The 25,387-nt window shown below is 37.9% G+C and overlaps 1 protein-coding gene across 9 annotated transcripts in view; it reads right to left on the reverse strand.

Moving 5' to 3' along the window:
- DOCK4 (dedicator of cytokinesis 4) overlaps positions 1-25,387 on the reverse strand; it is a 473,807-nt gene that overhangs the window by 74,258 nt on the left and 374,162 nt on the right. For all 9 annotated transcript variants that reach the window (XR_012432797.1, XR_012432796.1, XM_074035823.1 and 6 more), the window contains exons 27-30: positions 23,975-24,069; positions 13,215-13,290; positions 10,664-10,764; positions 10,184-10,242 (exon numbers count right to left, since the gene is read on the reverse strand). Coding sequence is in view for 7 of the 9 variants with exons in the window: in XM_074035823.1 (XP_073891924.1) it covers positions 10,184-10,242; positions 10,664-10,764; positions 13,215-13,290; positions 23,975-24,069 (331 nt within the window). In the remaining 2 variants the exon portion in view is untranslated. The remainder of the gene's footprint in view (positions 1-10,183; positions 10,243-10,663; positions 10,765-13,214; positions 13,291-23,974; positions 24,070-25,387) is intronic.

Genomic DNA, 25,387 nt, shown 5'->3' on the forward strand with positions numbered 1-25,387 from the left:
AACAGCCAGTAAAACAAGAAATACATAAGGCAGGATAAGCAGTAGTCACTCTAAATAATGTCTCTCCCCAGGCACAGTGCTCAATTCACTAAGCTGATAGTTCTTACAAGAGCACTTGAATTAAGCAAAGGAAAGGTAGCTAACATTTATACTAACTCCAAGTATGCTTTCCTAATTTTCCATGCTCATGTTGCCATTTGAAAGGAAAAATATCCGCTTACCACTAATGACTCTCCTATAAAATATCACCAGAAAATCAATAGGTTATTATCCTCAGTTTTTCTTCCACAAGAAATAGCAAGAATGCATTGTAGGGGACATCAAAAAGAAACAAGTGAAGTAGCCAAAGGAAATCAATTGACTAATCAGGTAGCTAGGTCAAAGGCAAGGAAGCCTCAAGGCATCAACATGCTTCAAACCTCTTCTAATCTAGGAAGGCTCCATAAAAGAAATTAAACTTCAGTATTCCTTATAGAAATAAAATAGGCCACTTCTCAAGGGCATACTTTCCAGCCCTCAGAATTGCTATGGTCAAATAATGGCAAACTCCATTTGCCAGCCTCCAGCCAATGGAAAGTTCTTAAAATCCTTCACCAAGCTTTTCACTTGGGAAAGGATAAAACTTATTAATGTGCTCAGATATTGTTTTCAGGCAGAAAACCTCTAAATTGGTTAAGCATATAATCTCTCTATTACTTCCAACAAAAATGGACACAACTAGCAGAAGCCCAACCCCAGAAAATAGAGCCATCTTTATTCAACCCAGGACATTTAGTATTAGCAAAAACTCTCATCTCTCTTTCCTTCCATAAGCCAAGCTGGAAAGGGCCCTACGCTGTTCTTCTTTCAATCCCTTTGGCAATAAAAGTTACAGAAATCAACTTCTGGATACATCACACTCAAGTCAAAGCCTAAAAAGCTAAGGGAGCAACCCCTGACAGCCCAGAGGAACGTCCTAAATATCAGTGTGAAGAAATAGAAAATCTTAAGCTAAAACTCATAAAAAAAATAAGTAACTACGTAAGGGCTATTCATCTTAATCCCACTCCTACCTAACCTTTCCTCTCAAAGTTCATCACCAAATATTAAAACTTCTTTTTAACTCATATTTGCAAACAAATTTTAATTATACATGGGATTGCATTTGTAACTTTATAAATCTATGAAGGAGATTATATCTTGGCAAGTAAAGAAATAATTTTAAATGGAAATTATTTACTATGCCACTCTTGTGGGAACTGTTATCATCCTGCTACTATTTGCACTAAAACTATACACTGTGTCACCCACAATGTGGAATTCTGGTTGAAAAATTCTAATTGCTGTAATATTTTGCCTGATTGTCATCCTTATAACAGGATTAATAATTGCAGGAAAGATTTACTCAAGGTTGTTTTGCTTATAGCAAAAGTAATAGGAATAAAAAGTAAGTATAAAAGTTTTACTATCACTAAGTTTAATAGGCCTTTTTACTAAAGGTTGATAATACAATACACTTTAAGCTAGGAAAAGAAGGTTATTAAAAAAAGATTTTATGCAAGGAAAGATTTTTATGGTAAATACAGTCCTAAAAAAAAATACAACTGGTTATTTGAAAGAAGGATGTTTAGAACAAGTCAGAAAGTTTAAGTATGTTGTAGAGTTTGTGGAAGTTATTAAAAAATTAATAAAGAAAAGAAATGGTCAAATTAATGCTAAAATTATTTTAGCCACCCAATAACATATCTCTCCCAATCATATTGCAAGGTACAAAAATAGCCTAAGCCTAAAATTACTCTCTAACGGCAAGTCAAGGGGCAAATACATGCTTTTCCTCAAGAAAAATGTTCCTTTTATATTAATGTTTCTAGTAATGTTCAGCACATCTAGTAAAGGCAAAACGGTATTGCAATCCATTGGTGTAACAAACAGGTGTCAAACTCTACTGTCAGTTACGGTCTATAGGACCCCCACTAATGGTGGTAATCTTAATGCTCATATTCTAACCCTGTATTTTAAATCTTCTTGTACAATTTATCTTTTTTTGCCTAAAGGTAACCAAACTCCAAACAGTGCTGCAAACAAAGCCAAACATAGACATGCTATTCTTCCAAAAACCCTTAAATCAACCTCAGGAGAAGGCCCAACTCCTGTTCCCCCACACGGCACCCCTTTTCAACAGGAAGTAGCCAGAAAGAATCGGCATCCAACATCCCCTAATAGCAGTTAGGTTTACTTCTCTTTAAAGGGGGAATAACACAGTAGTTATTAAGAAATAACTTTTAGGCAGATAGCAGGGGTAAAGGTTCTCAGTGAAAATTTTCCTGCAATAAAAAGCAACTGCCCGAAACATTTCTTCTCTAACAGAAAAGGCAGCTGAAGAGCCAGGCTGGCAAACTCCAATATGCGAATACCAGCGATCAAAAACTAGGTCCATCTGACATGGCCAATATGGCGATTCCTGCTTTCTCCTTGTCACCACCTGTGCCAAGTGTCATGGCCACCTCCGGATAACACCACGTGTTCAGAACATCATGGTGACCCACATTTGCATATTAAAGGACTAAGGTGGGAGGGCCAGGTTTTTTTCGGGCTATGTAAATGACACACCTGGTCAAACCAATCCCCTGGGCCCATGCAAATCAAACATCACCTCTTCCAGCCTCTGATATAACTGACCATTTTTCCGCTGCTCACGCAGTCTTTGTTTCAAGCCCCCCCACCTCTGTCTCTGTAGAAGGGAGCTGTTTTCTTCTTTCTTGCCTATTAAACTTTTCGCTCCTTAAAACCACTCCACGTGTGTGTGTGTCCTTTTACCTAAATCAGTGCAAGACCAAAAACCCTGGTGTTCTTCCATTCATCAGAGCCGTATCATCACTATCTCCAAATTACTTATTCATATCCATTACGTGTGAGGAAGAAATGTGGCTCATAACTCCTTTTGCATTCCTACCTTTATTTTTGACCTAGATATTCCTTTGTCTTTCCCAAAGGACTGCTTAGTTTTCATCAGAGCAGGAACACCTCAAAAGAAACTTTTTTATTAATCTAATTGTATGTTTACTGCCCAATAGAATCCTTTTTTTTTTTTTTTTTTTTTTTGAGACAGAGTCTTGCTCTTTTGCCCAGGCTGGAGTGCAGTGGCGCGATCTCAGCTCACTGCAAGCTCCGCCTCCTGGGTTCATGCCATTCTCCTGCCTCAGCTTCCTGAGTAGCTGGGACTACAGGCGCCCACCACCACACCTGGCTAATTTTTTTTTCTTTTTTCTTTTGTATTTTTAGTAGAGATGGGGTTTCATCATGTTAGCCAAGATGGTCTTGATCTCCTGACCTTGTGATCTGCCCGCCTTGGCCTCCCAAAGTGCTGGGATTACAGACATGAGCCACCGTGCCCAGCCAGAATAAATACTATCAAGACTGACAAACTCACTGAAATATAAATTCATAGCTCTCCCTATATTTTCCTCATTCTATCAACATACACAATTCCAGCCAGTAACTAGCAGCTAGCATTTGCAATTCCTTCCCTCAGTTATTTTTGTCAGGGTAGAAAACCCATGCAACCTGAACTCAATCACTCTTATTGTCATTTTAAAAAGCCTAAACCCACTAAACAGCTTATCAAGATGTTCTGGAAATTGAGTGGGGGGAAAGAAAAAAGGGGGAAGAAAATTTCTGTTAGGGCAAAGGCTCACAAATTCTGAGATTAACAGGTCTTGCATTTGTTCCACAACCCTGCTCCAGGAGATGGCTGCTGGGGCTCAAAGCCCAGTCACAGAGGCTGCACCCCAGCAGAGCCCCAGCTATGCTCTCTCTGCTGCCTTGACTCTGTCTAATAAACCTTTGCACAGCTTTTGGGTGTGTGTGAAAAAAGAAGGATGGAAGAGAGAGGGAATACAAAATGAAACTGAATTTCCTGCCAGCCCAAGTAGTTCTCCCATGCCTGAGTTGGTAGATGAGATTCAGAGCTTCTATGTTACTATCTTGGTCTTTAGTCTTTCCAGAGCCTGGCATCCCTTGGCCTCTCTAATGAAGACCATATTAGCATGCACTTGCTTGAGTACTTTTGAATCTCATCAAAAAAATCTCTTCCACTTATGATATTTTACAAACAAATCTTCTTCTTTAAATTTTTTTAATATGAAAAATTTCAAATGCACACAAAATCACAGAAAATAGTAAAAAAAAAAAAAAAAAAAAAAAAAAAAAACTCCATACATCCATCACCTAGCTTCAATAATTATCAAGACTCTTGTCCTTCCCATTTTACCTAATACCTCAACTATTTCTTTTTCTAGAGTACTTTAAAGCAGGCCTGAGACATTGTATCAGTCTACTTGTACACACATCAGTAAGCATCTTTAACAGACAGGACATTTTACAAATATAGAATTAGAATGCCTTTATCACACCTAACAAAGACAAATAATAATTCCTTAAATTAATTTAAAACCCAGCCTATATTAAAATTTCCTCTGATGGTCTTAAAACATGTCATGTATAGCTGGTTTCTTTCAATCACAATTCAAAGTCCATATACTACATTCTGTAGCCTGATTTTTCCATTGACAGTAAGGTCAGAGAAGCCACACCTACATTTAAGTCACTGTGCAGGAATGCATGAGAATAGCTTATTTGCTGAAAACATACTTTGGGAACACAGAATCTGCAAACCTGAACAGGCTCTCCAACCACAGAAAATTTAATTCCTGCAGAACCAGCAAAGCAATTTTGAGCTATGTACAGCAACAGCAAAATAAACTTCATTTAAATGACTTCTTTTTAAACCATAGATTTAGTATACTTTCTCTATCTCTAATTGTCGGCCACATGGTCTTATTTTGAAGTATTTAGGGCACCTGCTACTTGGGCTGTTGGAGTTTTACATTTAAGCACACAGAACAGCCTGCTAGGGAAGTATTGATTTTTTTTTTCCTACAGCAGTTACAAGACGCTATGTTTGCAAATGTGGAACAAAGAGCTCACTTTATATTTAGTAAGAATGTTAGTTCATCTAAAAATAGAAAGAAAAACTTAACCTTGAAGAAAGAGAAAAGCCAGTGCTGGAACACAGTAGTAAAGACCAACCTTTTTCTCTGTTCTTGCAAGTAGGGGTAGAGATGGGTAAAGTTTCGGGGAAAATATATGCCTTCCTCCACCACGGCCCTTGACAGAACATTTTTTAGCCCTTCAACTTAGAAAATGAAAACGCTGAGGAATACCATATTTAAGAAAAGCTGTTTACTTATCACTAGCTGGCTTTGATGCTCCAAAAATACATTATTTGACCAAAACTGCAAATGAGATACCACCTCACACCCATGAGGATGACTCCTGTCAAAAAACCAGGAAATAACAAATGCTGGAGAGAAAATGGAGAAACTAGAATGTGTGTGCTCCGTTGGTGAGAATGTAAAATGTTACAGCAGCTGTGGAGAACAGTTCCTCAAAAAATTAACAATAGAATTACCATATGATCCAGCAATTCCACTTCTGGCTATATACCGAAAAGAACTGAAAGCCAGATCTCAGAGATATTTTATATGCCCACGTTCATAGCAGCACTATTCACAACAGACAAAAGGCAGAAGCAACCCAAATGTCCACTGAGGAATGAATGAATAAAGCAAATGTGGTATATGCATACAATAGAATATTATTCAGCCTTAAAAAGGAAAATTTTGATACATTACAACATGAATGAATCTTGAGGACAATCTGTTAAGCAAAATAAGCCAGTTACAAAAAGATAAATTCTGTATGATTCCACTTATGTGAAGTACCTACAGTAGTTAAATTCATAGAGACAGAAAGTAGAATGTTAGTACCAGGGGCTGGGGAGACAGGGGAATGAGAAGTTATTGTTTATTGGGTATAGAATTTCAGCTTTACAAGATGAAAAGAGTTCTAGAGATGGATGGTGGTGATGGTTGCATTGAAGTATGAATATACTTAGTATCACTGAGCTGTGCCCTGTGTAGTTAGAATGTACATTTATTTTTATTTATTTTTATTTTTTTTGAGACAGAGTCTTGCTCTGTCCCCCATGCTGGAGTGCAATGGCACAATCCTGGCTCACTGCAACCTCTGCCTTCCAGATTCAAGCGATTCTCCTGCCTCAGCCTCCCGAGTAGCTAGGATTACAGGCATATGCTACCATACCCAGCTAATTTTTATATTTTTATATTTTTAGCAGAGATGGGGTTTTGCCATGTTTGCCAGGCTGGTCTCGAACTCCTGACCTCATGTGATCCACCCACCTCAGCCTCCCAAAATGCTGGGATTACAGGTGTAAGCCACTGCACCCAGCCAAGATGTACATGTTTTGTGTATTTTACCACAATTAAAAAATACTTTAAAACTAAATATTAATTATATGAGCAGGATGATGTGTTCAGTGCTCTGTATGCACTGGAGACAGGCAGCATGACTTAAGGTTCCTGGCAAGAGCTTAAAGCCTTTCTGTCCCCAGGATCCACTGCTGTCTCACAAGGGAAGAAGAGAAGCCCTGCCTCGTTGACCTGTGGAGGACTATTTGTTGTCTTTAGACAACAAAACCTTTTGATTTTATTTCTATGTTCCCAACAGACTTCATAGAACTAGGGCTGAAGCACAAACTAGCAGAGCCATGGATTCATTCTGGTAGACGTAAAAATGGGTGCTCATGGCTCTGCTTGCAAAAACTCCAAGACTGAGGGGACAGCAGAAGAGAAGTTAGAACTCGCTTCCTCCAGTTGTGTGAACTAAATATACTAAAGGATCCAAATATTTACTTATTCAGAACAAAGGTTAAACTGTCTTTATGTAAATAATCATTATAAAAGCACATTTAATACTACAGATAAGTTGTTACATAATTTTAGAATTATAAAATATGTCAAGCACACACAACTAAATGTCTATTAGTCAGATGATTTATGGTTAAAAATAACACTAAACGTAAGCAGTTCTAGGTCTCAGAGGGTTGAAAAATTGCTCACAGGTTGCTAAGGGATATAATGATCAGATTTTAAAATCCTACAGCTTTAAGTTTAAAAGCAGACAAGTCACTGAATTACATGTGTCTTTCCCCTCCCTGTCCTCAGTAGAATGGAAAAAAACAACATGTTTCCAGCATATGGAAGAATTTCAACACTTCAGAGGTAAACATCAATGACCAAATCTGATTTAAAAGTATTATCCAGTAAAATGTGTATTTCTAAATTAGACCAACTACATAGTTTCAAGTGGATAAAAGTACATTAAGTGACCTTGGGCATTTCCTCCCTTCATCTTATTTTCTAAAAGTTAGTGCATTTTGTATCTATTAAAAATATTGAGGATCTTGATATGTGAAATCATAAAAGCTTACTAGCTTTACTAAAACATGATGATGTTGTCTTTGTCAGGCTTTCTCATAGTTCCAACTAAACTGGACAAAATTTTAAAATATAAGATTTTAAAACTAAGATTTTAATAGGTGTGGACCATTTTTTCTTACGTCCTCCAAAATACTTGCATATATCCAGTGCTTCATAAACTTAGTCAAATTGAATTTATTGGACTGTTAACATTAAAACATAGAAAGTTTATAATTACCTGAATAAATTCACTTATAGTATTCGAATTCTCAACATGACATATTTATAAGTAAACCAAATGATAACTAATGTATTTTGATATTCCTAAGTAACAAGCTGATCTAAGGCCTATAAGGGGTATCAACATATCACTCTGAATACTTATTCTTCTCCTCATTTTATAAAAATATATATTGGAAGGGAGGCTTTAACATTTCCGAATATTTTCCAATTCTAGCTATTGCACAACACCAACAAACCTTAAAATTCACCTAATATTTGGGAAGTCTTTAAAAGTCTAGACACAACTCTTGGGAAATAATGCAGTAACCAAGGAATGAAATGAAAATTTACACTGACCCTACGCTTGAACCATGTCATGCTGGGAATCTGTAAGTTGAGTATAAAGGAGGAGCCTTTTCTAAAAGAGTCTTAAGATTGTGCTAGAGCTAAGTCTTTAGGGCTGTAACAACAAAGAAAGAGGATAAACTAAAGCAGTGCTTTTCAGTTTTTAGCTAAGTACATAAGAATCACTTGGAGAACTTGCTAAAACAGACTGCTGTGCCCCAATTCCAGAGATGGTGTTTCAGTAGGTCTAAGGTGGAGTGAGAGATTTTGCATTTCTTACAAGCTTCTAAGGATGCTGATGCTACATTATAACAAAATACTGCATTATAGAGATTGATATGCTCCAGAAATTTTCCATATTCTCTAGATCTCTGAGAAAAACAGAGAAGTAATTTAACATAAAAACCAGGGAGGCAGAAATACTTTCATTTTAGAAGAAAGACAAAAGAGAGGATAAAAGTTTATGAAGTATACAGTGACACGTTTAGGGAGATTACATGTGACAGCTTTACTTAGCAGCCTGAGGGTCATGGGACTAAATGCATAGCTATTATGGTTTGGATACAGGTTTATGTGGAAATAACCATCGATGGCAATGCTGAGATGCATCTGGAACAGGAACTGGCCATGCTTTTTAACATTCTTGTAACTCAACAGAATCTGTCCTGCTCTCATAATTTGAGCCCAGAAAAGAGCTTACACAATCACAAGTGCATTCAAACAGATTCAATGCAGCATTCTCTCAAAAACATCTTGCTAAATTAATGTCGAATGCAATACGGACACTACAAGGGCCTTGATCTTCTTTAGAAACAATAAGGACACAAAGAATGAATGAAACCTGAAGAACCTGAAGACTAAGAAGAGCAGTCTCCAAATAAGAAAACTATTTTTGAGCTGCAACTAAAGACAGACCATGATATCTTCTGGCTGGCCTTACATAGTTGAAGGTTGTTTTCAAGATGATAACTCTTTTATTTTTTTGTCAGTCTCACTCTGTCGCTCAGGCTGGAGTGCAGTGGTGCAGTCTTGGTTCACTGCAACCTCCACCTCCCAGGTTCAAGTGATTCTCCTGCCTCAACCTCCCAAGTAGCTGAGATTACAGGTGCCCACCACCACACCTGGCTAATTTTTGTATTTTTATTAAAGACAGTGTTTCACCATGTTGGCCAGGCTAGTCTCAAACTCCTGACCTCAAGTGATCTGCCTGCTCCAGCCTCCCAAAGTGCTGGGATTACAGGCATGGGTCATTGCTCCTGGCTTCATTTTTTTTTTTTTCCTTTTCCTGAAATCACCAGCAAGCATTGAACACTGGGCTTAATTATATATACCAAAGTCCCTCAAGTTGTTATGTATATTTGAGGAATAAACATACCCTATTAAAAAAAATCACCCTGTAATGATTCTGCTCAAAAATCAGTCTGTAACATGAGTGGAAGTAAAACAATAATGGTTCTATTTTCATTCACAGAAAATAAATCCTTCCATCTTCAAGTTGTGCTTGGATGAGCCCAAGAGAAAAGATACTTTCAGGTCATTACATATTCAACTCAAATAGGTCAATCTCTTTAATAAATAAAAGAGGAGCATTAAGATGCAGTAATAGTAAATGAATACTAAAAACTTGCATAGTTAATATACCAAATGAAATAAGTTACAAATCTCTAGAAAGGGACCTTATGCCAATGAATTTTAAAACAATTTGTTTTCCAAATATTATTGTTTTCTATGTGACCAGATCTGTGCCATCAATTTTCTGGGATAATACACTCTATCTGCTATGGCAGATTAACAAAATTGGATCTAACAGTTTCTTAGCAACTGCAGATGCTTTTAAAATCCTTTGGCTATACTCCTTATGATATAGGACAATGTTTTCAAGTTTTTAAGAGTAGTGACGTTCAAGTCAATGTTTCATGAAGTTTAACCTAAATTTATTATGATTCATAGCTTCAATTCAGAGTTCTAGAAATTTTGAGTTGTTACAGTTCCAAATTCTGAAAGGTTACCTCACCGCTGGAAATATGGGTAATGTTGGAGCAATGCTAGATTATAAAATTTATCATTAATTAATAATGAAACACACAAAGGTAAGGTGACTTTTCTTAGAGACCAATTTAAAGAATTTGTTGTAACCTTATTCAATGCCAAAGTGTCAATTATTTTCTATAGATGTTTATTGATTTAGACATTGGGTTTCAAATGGTGTCACTGGTAAATTGCCTTTCTTCATTTGTACACCTCAAGGTACAGCGAGGAACTGTACAGTAGATGTGGCTTCTCTTTTCCTCACTTACCTAGGTTTTGCCACATGCTGAAAATTTCACAACCCATTGTTACCCGCATGTCACCATACCTGAAATAGAACAAAAAACCAAACCTGATACAATGCCTCCAGAACAAAGGACTATTTGTGTGTCTTTAGGATACAATCTATCATTCCGAATTAAAAGGCAAGGAGTTTTAAATTAAAGATGTTGAATATATATGTCACGATGCCTCTAAGTCAAATCCTCATGTAAACCTTTTAGTAAAACAGATCTATTTCACAATTTTTTGCATCTATAGACATTTTGAATCCTGAAAGAGCCAGGTCAAAACAATGTGTAAACATGTTTGAAACATTAAGACGTCAAGAAAAGACTGCTTCTTGACCCCCTGGTCACCGGTTCTTCACTGTGTGATTTCCAGTTATGGGCATTCTAATTTATGAATCATTTGAACTAAATATTCTTTAAGAGGTAACATTTCTCACCTGATTATACATTGATACTTACTTTTCTAACACCTTTTTCTTCTTGGAAGGTGTGAACATCTCCAACTGCAGACACAACTGGTTTATAAAAATGACTGCGAGGTAAAAGTAGGAATCCCAGATCTAAAACAAGAACAAGATATTTCAATACTATGGTGTTACAAGCATATTGACAGGTGAAGTGACATAGTATTTTGGATTTGCTTCAAAAGTGGTTGAGGGTATAGTTGAAGTAAGACTGACCATGAGTTGATAATAGATGAAGCCGGATATGGGTACAGCATGGGGGTTCATTATACTATTTTCTCTAATTGTACATATGCTTGAAATTTTCTAAAACAAAGAAGTAACTAAATAAATAAGTACTATTATTATCTAGGTGTATATTGCTCCAAAGCTGTATTCCAGGTTTCATGAGCTTTTTGGTATATGCTAAAAGGTAGATGTGTGACTTCTCTTGTAATATGTCTGAGTATCTCCAAGAAGATGAAGTATAAGATGGATTTCTTTATTCCTGTGTGAGTTCATTTTTGGAACTCCTTTTAGCGTAGAACTTGTAAAAAATGCATACACTTCTTCAGATATGCTAATTGCTTTAAATTCAGACATTATATAAAAATTCCCTGCCCAGGCAAATCTTTTAAGTTTTCTTATACCAAAAAACAGAATCAGAAAGAGATCTGAATAAAGTTTCCTGAAATAAACTTAGCAAAAAAAAAAAAAAAGGACATAATGGAAGGAACACACTTCTCCACTGACACCACATAAAATTAAAGACAAATAACAAACCAGGAGACATATGACACAGAATCAGTGTCTGTTATATATAAAGAGCTCTTACAAATAAAAAAGAACATAATGAAACCCTAAGTAAAATAATGAATAAAAGTCAAGAACAAGCCAGGTGCAGTGAGTGGCTCACGCCTGTAATCCCAGCACTTTGGGAGGCCAAGGTGGGCGGATCACAAGGTCAGGAGCTCGAGACCAGCCTGGCCAATATGGTGAAACCCTGCCTACACTAAAAATACAAAAAGTAGCCAGGCCTGGTGGTATGCTTCTGTAGTCCCAGCTACCCGGTGGGTTGAGGCCAAAGAATTGCTTCAACTTTGGTGGCGGAGGCTGCAGTGAGCCAAGATTGTGCCACTGCACTCCAGCCTGGGTGACAGAGAGAGATTCTTTCTAAAACACACAAACACACACACACACACACACACACACACACACACACAAAGTCAAGAACAATTCACAAAAATATGAAATTTGATCAGTAACTAGTAACTAGTCAACAAGTAATAACTAGTGAGAAATGTAAATTAAAGCAAACAGGATTTTTTCTTTATCTGTCAGAAAAAAAATCTCTTCTAGTGTTGGTGTAGCTGCAGGAAAAGAGGCAATCAAATGTAATTGGTACAACCTTTCACTCAACAATTCCACTAATAAAGATTTGTCTAAAGAAATAATTAAGGGCTGGGTGCGGTGGCTCATGCCTGTAATCCCAGCACTTTGGGAGGCTGAGGCAGGCAGATTACCTGAGGTCAGGAGTTCAAGGCCAGCCTGGCAAACATGGCAAAACCCTGTCTCTACTAAAAGTAAAAAAAAAATTAGCCGGGCATAGTGGTGTGCACCTGTAATCCCAGCTATTCTGGAGGCTGAGGCAAGAGAATCGCCTGAACCTGGGAGGTGGAGGTGGCAGTGAGCTGAGATCGCGCCACTGCATTCCAGCCTGGGCAACAGAGCAGGATTCTGTCTCAAAAAACAAAAACAAAAACACCAGAAACAAAAAAAGAACCAAAGAAATAATTAGGGATATATGCCAAGTTTTATAAGAATGTACATAAAATGAGTAATTTATAAGAATGAAATATGAAATTTTGATATATTATAAGCTATGATGTAGACAAATATTATGTAACTATTAAAATTCATTTTTTATTGTATTTGTGCTTTTTTGTATTTTCTTATTATCCAATAAGGAAATTTTATAAAAATGTTTAATATGAAATATGTAAGAACAGAGTAAGAACAAAGATGCCCAAAAGAACCACCATTGAGGAAGAAAGCCAAGATAGGCACTGCTCATCTTTGCTGTTTATAATTTGTAGGCACCCAGGCATATCACATTATATCATAGATACACAGAGGGTTCTGCCTTAAAGAACCTTACCAATGTTTCATTTTTTCTTTTCATTAATTCATTCTAAAAAAATGGGAAGACAGAGAAATAACAAACTAAAGGGTCTACTTTGTATATGTTTTCTTCATATAAACTCCATTTCTAAAAAGTAAAAAAACACTATGTTCTAAGTCTCCTTTGTCATAAACAGGGATCATACAGAAAAGAGCAAGAATTAAAATGTATAGTAACAATAAAAAACTATCTCCTTGTAAGCGCTATGATTTCCCAGGTCGATAAGCATTATTATAGCCTTCATTTGTTCACAAATAAAATGAAAACTGTTCTAATATTACTCATAGTTAAAACTAACATGGCCCAAGAGAATGTTAGGTAATTTCCTATAATACAATGTGATTCTTCTAGCCCAAGCAGGAGAGTCATCTAAATGAATGCTTACCTTATAATCAAAGTTTTCATTTAAGAAGTTCTTACGAAGTGCATCTGAGAGGTACAGAACTGTTGTAATAATAACACTAGTGATAAAAAAAAAAAATGTCAAGGTGAAAACTTCATATTAGTGAAAATCATTTAGTATACAAGAATAAAAAGCTACTAAGATAAAATAAAACCTTCAGTAAGCATCTGGAGCAATATTAAATAATTCATATTTGAAACAAAGACATGACGGGTCAAAAAAAGGGGAAGGCATCTATCACTGAAGTCAGGTCCTTTGTAAACTGATACACAAAAGATCTATGAATTCATATGACTCAGACAGAAACATATTATTACCTTGATGTTTTGTAATGTTTTTTGTTAATTTCCAAACAAAACAGAATGATGAACTACAAACATAACATTCCATATTTTTCTGTTTTCGAGACAGGGTCTTGTTCTATTGCCCAGGCTGGAGTGCAGTGGCATGATCACAGCTCACTGTAGCCTCGAACTCCTGGGCTCAAGTGATCCTCCTGCCTCAGCCTCCCAAGAGGCTGGGTCTACAGGTGCCTGCTGCTGTGTCCAACCAAATGGTTTTTCAGTTTTTGTGAGACAGGGTCTCACTATGTTGACCAGGATGGTCTTGAACTCCTGACCTCAAGCTATTCTCCTGTCTGGGCCTCCCCAAGTGCTAGGATTATAGGCAACATTCCATATTTGATTATCATAAAAGAAAGTCATGCTTTTTAAAATACAGAGGAAAAAATGGAGCCCAAAGACAAAATGGATAGGAAAAAATAATAGAATACATTGAGTACTTATTAGCCTTCTCTCTGTTCTCCCCTGTTTAAGGTATTAGAGGGCATGGGAGAGCTATGGAAAACAGATTCCCTCTTTAAGGGTGACAAGACTGCCACTAAAGAAACAATTACAGACTGTGAAATTGTCTATAACCCAGTACTAAGCTGTGCGAAACCAACAGAGTGCTACAGACATTCAGAGAAAGGGTCATCTCCAGGGCCGGAGAAATCAGGAGAAGCCTGACCAATACAGCCACAGGTAGCTCACTGGGGAGATTTTAAAAGGAAGGATTTGGTGGTTAGTTCTAGAGCTCTGCAATTTGTTCAAAATCTGCTAATTTTTATAACCAGAAGATAAATATTTAAAGTTGAATATATTTCCAATTGGTTCACTTAATGTTTAATACAACATTATGCTAAAGCAAGATAAGCCACCCCCTGAGCTGCTATAAACTGAGGACCAATATATAAATTGTTGATATTTAAAATTTCTTTGACCTTAGAATTCTAAGATGCATGTGCAATGAGTGTGTGATATGATAAAGCCTCAGTTCTCTTCATGGGATTTGGAATTGGAGGATGTATTTATGTCAACCTAGGTAAAATGAAAAAACAAAAGAAAACAAAATACATGATCAACTTCATACCTTGGCTATCTTGCTAATAAAGATTATATTTACTAATTAGAAAAATATAGACTTTGAAAGACAAATATTCATTATTGTTATCTACTGGGAAACTCACTATTATAGTTTTCTTGTGGGGTAGGGAAACATTAACAAGGGTAAGTTGATGGTTAAATGTGGAAGTTCAAGGTAACAAAAATGAAACAAAACCACAATTTCATGGGAATCCGCTCTACCATGAACAGGCATTGTTACATGGGTGTGCATTTTATATATGCATACGCACCTTTCAGTGAATCTTACTATTAAATTTAAGTATAAGAAAAACCTATGAGATTGAGAAGTCTTATGGTTTCTTCAGTCCCCTAAATGGCAGGTATCATCAGACAAAGTCATATCAAAGATAAACATCACCTGCAAATGATGGTATAATGTGCCAATTTCCCATAGACACTGGAAAAATCAATGATAATTGAAGACATCATTAATGTTCCAAAGTATTTTACTCAAGTTTTACTATATGAAACTGAAGCCGAATCATCAGAAAATAAAAGGCTATCAGGCAAGGAAGTTGTTCTTGCCTAGCATCTAGCAAGATCATTGGACTTCTAAGTGTAAAGAAGAAAAATCTGGGCCGGGCACGGTAGATCATGCCAGTAATCCCAGCACTCTGGGAGGCTGAGGTGGGCGGATCATGAGGTCAGGAGATCGAGACCATCCTGGCTAACACGATGAAACCTCGTCTCTACTAAAAATACAAAAAAAATTAGCTGGGCGTGATGGCGGGCACCTATAGTCCCAGCTGAGGTTGAGGCAGAAGAATGGCGTGAACCCAGGAGGTGGAGCTTGCAGTGAGCTGAAACCGCGCCACTGCACTCAGCCCGGGCGACAGAGTGAGACTCCATATCAAAAAGAAAAAAGAAAAATCGGTATCCTTAACATATGGTTATAAGCACAAACTTTTTGCTTTGATGTTCAACGGAGAAATATACCCAGTCCCAGTACACCTGAGGTTTACATTAAAAATCACCTTGTGGCCCACAGTTTCAGCTTAGACTGATGTTCAGACACAGTACCTCTGGTGTTAGTGAAACGTGACATATCTGGAATTCGGACTGTCAGGCCAAATGTCACAGAAAGGAGCTAACAAACCCAATCTTCCAAGGGAGAGAGAAGTTATTCCATGGCAAAGATTACCAAATTGTTATTTACATGGTGGATCCCAAACACACAAAAAATATTTGTGGCTTTTTGAAGTACACTTGCTGGTAAACAACATGGAACCTCGTGGCCTTACCATGGAACAGTGGCTCCCAACCTGCCCTGGGCCCTAGAATCACCTGGGAGCTTTTAAAATACGATGTCTGGGTCACATTGTCAGAGACTTCTGATTGGTCTGGGCTACAATCAGAACATCAGGATTGTCAAAACTCCCAAGTGATTCTTATGGTCCAGAGCTGAGAACCACTGCTCTACCTCAGAGCAGTGCTTCTCAAACTCTAACAGGTACCTGGTGATCTAGTTAAAGTGCAGATGATCCAGCAACCCTGGAGCGGGACTGGAGATTTTGCATTTCTAACAAGCTCCAGCGGATGCTAATGCTGTTGGTTTGCAACCACTCAATGAAGAGCAAGGCTCTGGAGTGGCCCGAGTCAGAAATATTCCCACAAATTCTGCTTCAGCATTCTCCTGACTTCTGGAATGTTAGGACGATTCATATGGGGCCTGCAGTTCTTATTTCCAGATTGAACACCTCACCCTCTTATCAGGGCTGCCTTACCATTAGGCACAAAGAGGCACAGGGCATGGGGCCTGTGAGCCTTTCAAGGACTTTCGAAAACATTGAGACCTGAAAGAATGTTATGCAACCAAATTGAAACTACAAAATAAAAAGTAAAAATAATGAGTAATTACATGTCCACAGAAAGGGACACGATGACTTTCATTAATTGTCCAATATTTATGCAATTTTAAAAATATAGATTTTATAATTTTACAATTCCTAAATATAGTACACATAAATGCTGAGAAATCACAGCCAATCAAAATTAAATTATTTTACTTGATAAGCCAATAATTAAGAAGCAAATATAAAAAATACTTACAATTTTTTCTTCAGCAAAATTGTATCCAGTGTGGCATGTGGGTCTACTTAGTGTTTGATAGGATGAGGAGTAGGGTCTCCAAAAATATGACTGCTCAGGGCTAGAAAGATCTTAAAATGACTGTTCAAAGGCTTTTCTTTCCTACCTATAACATTCAGCCCAAGCCACCAAGGCAGTTCCCAGAGCCTTCTATGGTAACTCATCACTGAGACCATTTCCTAACACACAGGTCCCTAAGCCAGCCAGAGGCATTTATACATTATTGCTCCTACATTTTAGTGGATACCTGTGGTGTTTAGGGATCGTTCTTTACCTGTTTCAATTTATCCAAAACCATGTGGCTTCTCTGGTTTCATTCTTTCACTTACAACTCAGTGTTTGAACATGGGGATATTGCAAATCTCAGTGTTCCAATTCAATAGTCAAAAAAGATTTTCAATCTGCTACCACAAATGGCCAAATTACTGGTTTATTCCTTATTTACCTTCCTTCCTTCCCCTCCCCCTTCCCCTCCCCTCCCTTCCCCTCCTTTCTCTCTTTCTCTCTCTCTTCTCTTTCTTTCTGAGTCTCTCCCTCACCCAGGCTGGAATGCAGTGGTGTGATCTGTGCTCACTGCAACCTCTGCCTCCCACGTTCAAGCGATTCTCTTGTCTCAGCATCCCAAGTAGCTGGGATTACAGGTGCCCACCACTGTGCCAGGCTAATTTTTTTATTTTTAGTTGAGATGGGGTTTTGCCATGTTAACCAGGCTGGTCTCGAACTCCTGACCTCAAGTGATCTGCCCTCCTCGGCCCCACTGTGCGTGGCCCAAATTACTGATTACTGCCACAGCAAGGCATGCACTAGGATCATTTTTGACAATCATAATCTACAGGCACAGCATGATAAAACTTACGTCTAAAAGTGAAACTGGTGTACAGGAAATCAAAGTTACTGCTTTATGGTTTTCCAGTTGCCATGTCATTTTGGGCTTAAGAATTAACTTCAAGCAACCCTATTTCTCCCTCTCACTCTCACCCAGGAAAGCTTATCTGCCATAATTTTTTTTTAATTACTCCAATTGGATAATCTGCTCAAACACAAGCCCAAAAATCATACATGGACTGAGAGAAATACCTTTGTGGATAAACTGGGTCTCGACAATATTGATGTGTATATAATGAAAAACTAAGGACATCTGAACCTGGAGTCCAACAATTTCCCTACAACCTGGTGGATTAATTAGGACAGCGAAAAATCAACACAAAGACATTTAGGGGAGATGAAATTCCTGGATAACCAATGTGGGAATGCATCCAAACTAGTGGTTCTCAAGCTTCAGCATGCATGAGAATCACCCAAAGGATGCTTAAGACTTCAGGGTCTTACCACTACCTATGGCTTGGGAGGTTTGCAACCAGGCCCAACCAGGTGATTCTGAGGCATGTGGTCATCCTTCTTATTTTGAGGACTGGTGTTACACATGGAAGAGAAGATAAGGAAGGGCTGGGACTTAAGAGAGCAATGGCATCTGGGAATTTGGTCTTGTTTGCCACGGCATCCACAGGGGCGGAGACTAGTAAGCGTGTGTTAAATGACTGTGGCCTTATGATTACATTTGAGTCTATGCTTTGTTATACTTGTTTGCCATATTAGATGACTCTAAAATGTGAAGCTTATACAACTTTTATTTTATTTTTAAGCTATTTTGAACAGACTGAAATTAGACAGGGGCAAAGCTGATCTAAGTGGAGGGCACAGAATCAGCTAAAGCAGGGAAGCAGAAAAAGGAGTGATTTTGTTTTCAGTCAATGGGGCATGCAGTGCAGATGAAGCAAAAAGAATGGAAAAGGATTTACATGGAGTGACTCTGAAAACTCTTTTTACCAGCACTTCACTGGGCAGTACTGGTAGAAAACCACTCATATGGCAACAGCCTCTATTTTGACCTTTTAGGCTTAAACCCTAAGAAAGCCTTTCCTTCATGCATTCATTCTCTCTACCAACTCCTCACAACTCACCTGGAAGAGATGGATTGTGCAAGCAATTCTTTTGTCATTATTTGCTGTAACTATTCAAGTTTGGCATATTCAGCATAGTAATATACAGTTTTGATAAAAAATAAATATCTATTCTCTCCCTGAACAGTAAAAGCCTTTAAGGATAACTACACTTAATTAAACAAGCCAAAAACAAAACAATAGTAGCTGTGTCATTGGATGCTCAGCAGATTAGCTACTCTACCACTCAACTTTTCAGGGTCAGTAGCGCATATTCCGCCTTCCTTTCTGTTACTATGGATAAACTGTCAATGCTCCTAGCTTTCTTTGTGTGCACTAGATCAGTGCTGCTCTAAGTGTGGGAAGCTTCCTTCCTTGAGAAAGTCTTACCACAAAAAAACAATGTCAGTTTAATTAAATTGCATGCTTACACTGATGATTTATTTTTACATGCAAGCTTGTCATGGACAGGTAGCAGATAGTTCTTGGGCTGGCATACGTAGCAACCTTGCATGCAATCCCATCCCTGCTTGCCCAAGGACATTGCTCTTTTAATTATCTCTGTTTTCTTTAGCACCAATATTTCTGTCTTTTACTAACAGGGCCATTCCTATTAGTAAATCAACATGCTGTAATATCCCATATTCTAAAAAGAATCTCAGTCCTAGCATCTCCTTCCAGATACAGCCCTGTTTCTCTGCTCCCTTTGATAGCAAAACTCTTCCTGTAATTGCTGTTTTAGTTTCTCAACTCCTATTCACTCTTGAATTCACTCTAATCAGGTTTTCCTTTTTACCACTCCACTGAAACAACACTTGTCATGGTCACCACTATCCACCGCACTTCCAAATCTTGGGACCAGTTGTCTGTCCACATCACCACCAACCTCCCAGCAGCTCTAGATACTGCTTCCTTCTTGAAATGCTTTCTTCACAGGATACTATACTTTGCTGATTCTCATCTTACATCACAGGCTGCTCTTTTTCAGTCTTCTTCACTGGATACCTCTCTACTTCCCCACTTTTAAAATGTTGGCATGCCCCAGGACTCAGTCCTGTCTCTCTCTTTTCAGTCTGTACTTTTTTCCTCAGTGCTCTTGTTCAGTTCCAAGGCTTCAAATCCTGACCATATGCTGAGGAGCCCAAACATACATGTCCAGCCCCAACGTCATCCCTGAGCTCCATGCGAACATGTGTAGCTTTCTCTTCTACATCTCCACTTGGAAATCTAGTACACCTCAAACTTATGTTCAACATGGAATTCTTCAATTCTCTCATCCTCAATGCTACTCCTCTCTCCATTTTTTTCACCTAGGTGAATGGCATCACAATTCATCCTTTTGCTTAGGCCAAGCATCTAAGGAACATCTTCCATTACTTTTCTTTTCTCCCACCCACACCCAGTCACTTGCCAAGTCTTATCATCCTTATTTCCCAAACCAATCTTCTCACTACCTTCATTGCTATCTGCCTGTCCAAGCCATCACCAACATCTCTTACCTGGATGGCTGCAGTAAGCTCCTAACTGGTTCTCCCTGGTTTCTCTTTGATCTCTCTACATATCAATATCTGGGCTCTGTCTTCCTCCGCCAACCTCATCTTTACTGGTTCCTTCCCTCCCCATATTTCAGCCACACTAACAGTCTTTCAGTTCCTTGAGTGTGCCACATTTACTCTGACCACAGGGCCTTTGTAGATGATATTCCTACTGATAGAATCATTCTTCCTTTGCTCTTTGTTACCCCCTGCTTAGCTTTCAGTTCAAGCTTCACTCCTTCATGAAAGACCCCTCCTGTTCTAGTCCAGAACAATGTTCATTTCATAACACCCTCATAGACCTGTGCTCTTTGTCTTTATAGTACTTATTTTAAACATTAGGCACTGGAGAATACTGGCTGAATAAATGGGTCAGTAAATGAATGGACAATCTCTCTAAGAAACTTTGATTTAACAAACCGCTTTTTGGCTATGTAGAGCTCATTTGAAACCCAAGTTGGTTAATGTATGATATGTTTGAGGCCAATACGCACACAAGATAACCAAAATACAGACCTGAAATTTCAACTGAAGAGAGAGTTTTTACTTTCCTCAGTAAGCAAGTATGTTACAAGATTTTTCTTCTTGAAAATATGTATAAAGCTGTGACTTTATTTTTGTACTTTATTTCACAATGTGTATGGGAAGGGGGTGGAGAGAAGCTTGTTTCAAAGTGTCCTGTATTTTTGGTACTTAATTTTCATCTTCCTTATGTTCCTTCTTTATTAGGTTGAGCAGTTGTTCTCATCAGAAACATCTACCAAGAACTTACAGGGGGTCATGAGATAGCTCTGCAGCAAACAAGAAAGAGAAGAAATGCTTCTTGCCCTTGCAGAATTGTGAGTGGGCACACTTGCTATGTTATACAATATTAGGCATGCAGGTAGAAAAAAACAAAGAACCACACAAATCACCAGGTGTCTGGTCACAAACTCTGGCAGAGCTTTACACGAAGCAGGCAAGCTACAAGATTTGGAACAACACAGCTTATAGATGAAAGTTAAAGGCATTTAATTTACTTGAAAACACAGGAAGAAAAGACCAACACAAAAAAGAACATTCATTTTGAGGGATGAGCAATTCAATTGAGTTCAAGGGTAGGGCAATGGTGACTTCTCAGCCATCTGCTATCAATTTGACATGCATTAAGCACACAACTGGGTTAATAAAAGTGGGAGTTTGGGTTAAAATGCCATGCTGAGAGGCCCTGAACAAATGTTTGTCTAAGAAAGTTGAAACTATGGAAGAAAAGGTGGTCAACTTCAGAGACGTAGATGTAACTCTTGCAACGTGCTTCAACATAGTTTAGCCAAGCGGAAACCTTTTCCTCCTAGTGTATGCTCTTTAACATATTTAAGATGTCCTTAACATCTTTCAGAATCTAGTTTTCTACCAATACTATACGGGTTAATATTTTTCACAAAGTACAAATAGTAGAGGGCTAATTTTTGGACTGTGATACATTTATGAAGCAAAGCAAACCTCATCTGCTTTCATGACTTGAATGGAGGAGAATGGTTAGACTATTAAAAGAGGAGAGGAGAGGAAAGAAGAGGCAAGAGCAAGAACATGCAGCAGACTGGCTGCTCCAACTTGGCAGTGGTCTCTTTAGACACTGGAGTCCTGTCCATGAATGAGGCTGGACTCGCAGCCACCAGCCATTGCCAGTGGAGAGGCAGCACCATACTCCTACCAGCACTCACATGGGTGGGAATGGAATGAAGTCACCACATTTAGCAAAGAGTGACGGCACATTTCTTGGGTTTGCTATGGGAATAATCTTCTGTTTAAATGTATTACACAGAGCTCATCTCTAACAAAATCACCTTCCTATTTGGTTAACACTGTAAATGAAAATTCTGAACACTGTGTGTTTACTCAAAAGCAGAATCTATACTTCTCAGACTGCTATCCACTTGTGTGACCACAAAGTCTTCAAAATTGGAGTAAAGATGGGGCAGAGAGAGGCAGTATTTAATATCAAAAAGCCACACGGTTGTCACAATTTTAGGCAAGCTTAAGCAGAAATTGTATATGTAAGGAATAAAATGTCAATGTTACTTTCAGTTTGAATTTCTACCACTGAAATTTTAATTCAATCTAAAATATTCCTCTGCACATGAGTCAGGCAGAATGACCAAATGTTGATGCTGCATGATGATGATGTCCATAGCCTGGACCTCTTCCCATCTGGCTCCTTGGATTTCCTCACAGCCCTTCCCAGGTACTCAGAATGCTTGCTCTTTGGTTGTAAGGCCAGATGCATGAGCAAAAACTCCCACCTAAATCTGTAGCATGCGGACATCCAAATGAATAGATAGTTGATTCTACTCACAGATATCAAACTAAATATGTTAAATTCTAAAGACAGCTATTTCAACAGTCTCAATTAGTCTTCAAAATGGAAAAGCTGCTTCTGTACTTATGTAAAATATAATATGCTATGTTATACTATTTGTTACTTCACAAAGTTTTTAACACATCATTCTAACACCTCCAAGTCTAAAAATGTATACTGCAGCAGAAGCCATATTGAGCATATATAATCAAATTCGAATCCTATATTCCTGCAGCTCTCACCACCATCAAAGCTTGCCATCTGGAGAAAACACAGGGCGACTGTGACCTATGGATAGATGCTTAGAGAATCCAACCTTCATCCTGAGCATGAGGGTGTTGGCGTTCGGAAAAGAGGAAGAAGGCGAAGCAGGCAAATGTGGTCTTGGAGAGTGAGAATGAGAATGCTAATGAAATAGGGTAAATAACAAGCTTGGAAGTGAAGACCAGGCTAGTTTCCTAGAGCACTTTTCCATTATGTATCCTGAGACTATGGAGACAGAAAGTGGAGAGAGCAGATAAATCCATGACACCGCACTCTCCGGGATCAGTTCCTGCCATTCCGACTGCCCTAATATCCTTTCCTGGCTCCTCTCTCTTCTAGTATTACTCTCAGATCATGCTGGATATGCTTAATATAAACTGAATTTATCATCTTCTAGAGATTCCGATATCAACTTTATGTCAATAACCTCCCAAATGCCTATGTTTTGTTCTGAAGTTTCCTCTGGGCAATATTTTCAGCTGTCTATTGGCCATATCACTTGGATGAACAGAAAGAACTTCAATCTCCATGTGTCCACCTCAAGGGTCATGTCTTATTCCCAGTGTGGAGCAAACGGCAGATGCTTAATGTATTTTGTTAAGACGAATTAAGAAAGATCAGAAATGATTCAAATTTCTAGTAACAGAGAATTGGTTAAATAAACTATGGTATGGCCATTCAATGGAATATTATTCAGCTGTAAAGGAAAATACATAAAAGAATGAAAGGTTTTCTATCTATTAATTTGGAAAGGTTGCCAGGATTTCTAAGAGTGTTATAAAGAACAGTGTGTATATTACATTACCTGCTGGTCTCTGTATAAAGGAACACTAGGAGGACATGTAAGAAACAAATACAAGTGGTTATACAGCCTAGGGGTAGAGGGTCAATGGGAACAGAACTTCTCAATGCATATGCTATTATGTTGTTTGATTTTTGAATGATGGTAATATATATAAAGGAAACAGTAGTTCAAGACAAGTGGTAATATTTTTTTAAAAGGCTTAATTCAGAGGCAAATAAAAAAAAAAAGCCACCACTTCACATTTGAGATCAAATGAAAAAGATTATTTTGTACTCTCTTCTTCCTCTATACATTGAGCTGCAATTATCATCAACTTAAATGCCTTACTTGTTGGCAACCAAGCGCATAACAGTCCAGTCCTTTGGAAACATCTCTGGGCGTATCAATATTCGGAACACAGTAAATATCTGCAGCAGGAAGTCCTTGGATAAGGAGAAAATAGATCATTTTATTGGTTTATTGTAACTGTCAACATACATATGCACATACACAGGCAGTACTGTTGTACTGTTACCATTTCCAAAGCAATTATAGAGAAGAGAGCCATAGTTTAATAGTTTGCCCAATGGAAGGAGTCATAAACCTTCCCATTCTCAGCACTCAAACCCACCCAAATGTTTTCTTTTCTTTCTTAGGCACAGTGAAAATGAGTTTTTATTTCTCTCCACAAGTTCTAACAATTTAGGGTTTTGAAAATAAAGTGGAAAACTTGTAACAGAAGATTAACACGGAAATACATTCCCTTTCTTCCATTATAGTGTCTTAAACATCAGAATTTTTCAATGCAGGAGAGCAGTGAACAGTCCTGGCTCAGCTCTGCTTTCCTTTAAGTGGGTGTCAAAATTTAGAAAGTTATGCTTATCAAAAAGCATGTCAAACAAAAACCTATTTTTCTTACAGGGCATTCTTGAGATGCAGTATTAATGGAATGTATGCAGGTTTATAGAATTTGAGTGAGTTTTCCAGAGTGTGCTATGCAGAATACATTCAAATGAGGATATGTGCTAAGTCAAGCCCAGTGAGGAGTGCTTAGTAGTTATGAGATTATCAATATATTCCTCAGAAAGATGCCATACCAGAATGGTAGCAGTATTTACTGAGATGTTATCTTTAAATTGATCACCTGAAAACACTCTTGACAAGAAGCTATCATCAAACATGGAACTATTACTTCCTTAAACATTACAAGAGATAGGGTCAAATGCGCTATAGCATATGATACTTAAAGTGGAATCAAGGAGATAACGTACCACACACAATGAATGAAATGAGCTTTCCCTACTCAAAAAGGGATTAGCTCGATCTAGCTTTGATTTAGATTTATTAACTAGAAAACTTAAAGAGCTTTTTGTAACCTAAGTGATTCTAGGAAAATACATTTCTCTAACAATCTGATTGAAGGTAACGATATGGTGTTGCTTCAAAAATAAAAAGCAACCCCAAACACCAGAGTTTTATTTATCAAATACAATGACACATTAAGTTAAACATGTAAGCTGCTTGAATGTAAGATTATGGTTGTCACTCATGTCAACAGAAGACAGAAAAAAATCTAAAAACTAAAACCCATGTGGTAGCTTTATTTTCTTTTTATATACACTAACAACTTCAATCAAGCCCATAAATATTTTGACAACAACTTATTTTAGCTTCTTTGGCATCAACACACATATGTTGATATGTAGTATGCGCCATGTGGAAACATGCCCACTAGGTCATCCATCTTTAAATGGCTAGACA

This window comes from Macaca fascicularis, chromosome 3 (genome assembly GCF_037993035.2).
Source record: "Macaca fascicularis isolate 582-1 chromosome 3, T2T-MFA8v1.1".
In the NCBI taxonomy this organism is placed as follows: Eukaryota; Metazoa; Chordata; class Mammalia; order Primates; family Cercopithecidae; genus Macaca; species Macaca fascicularis.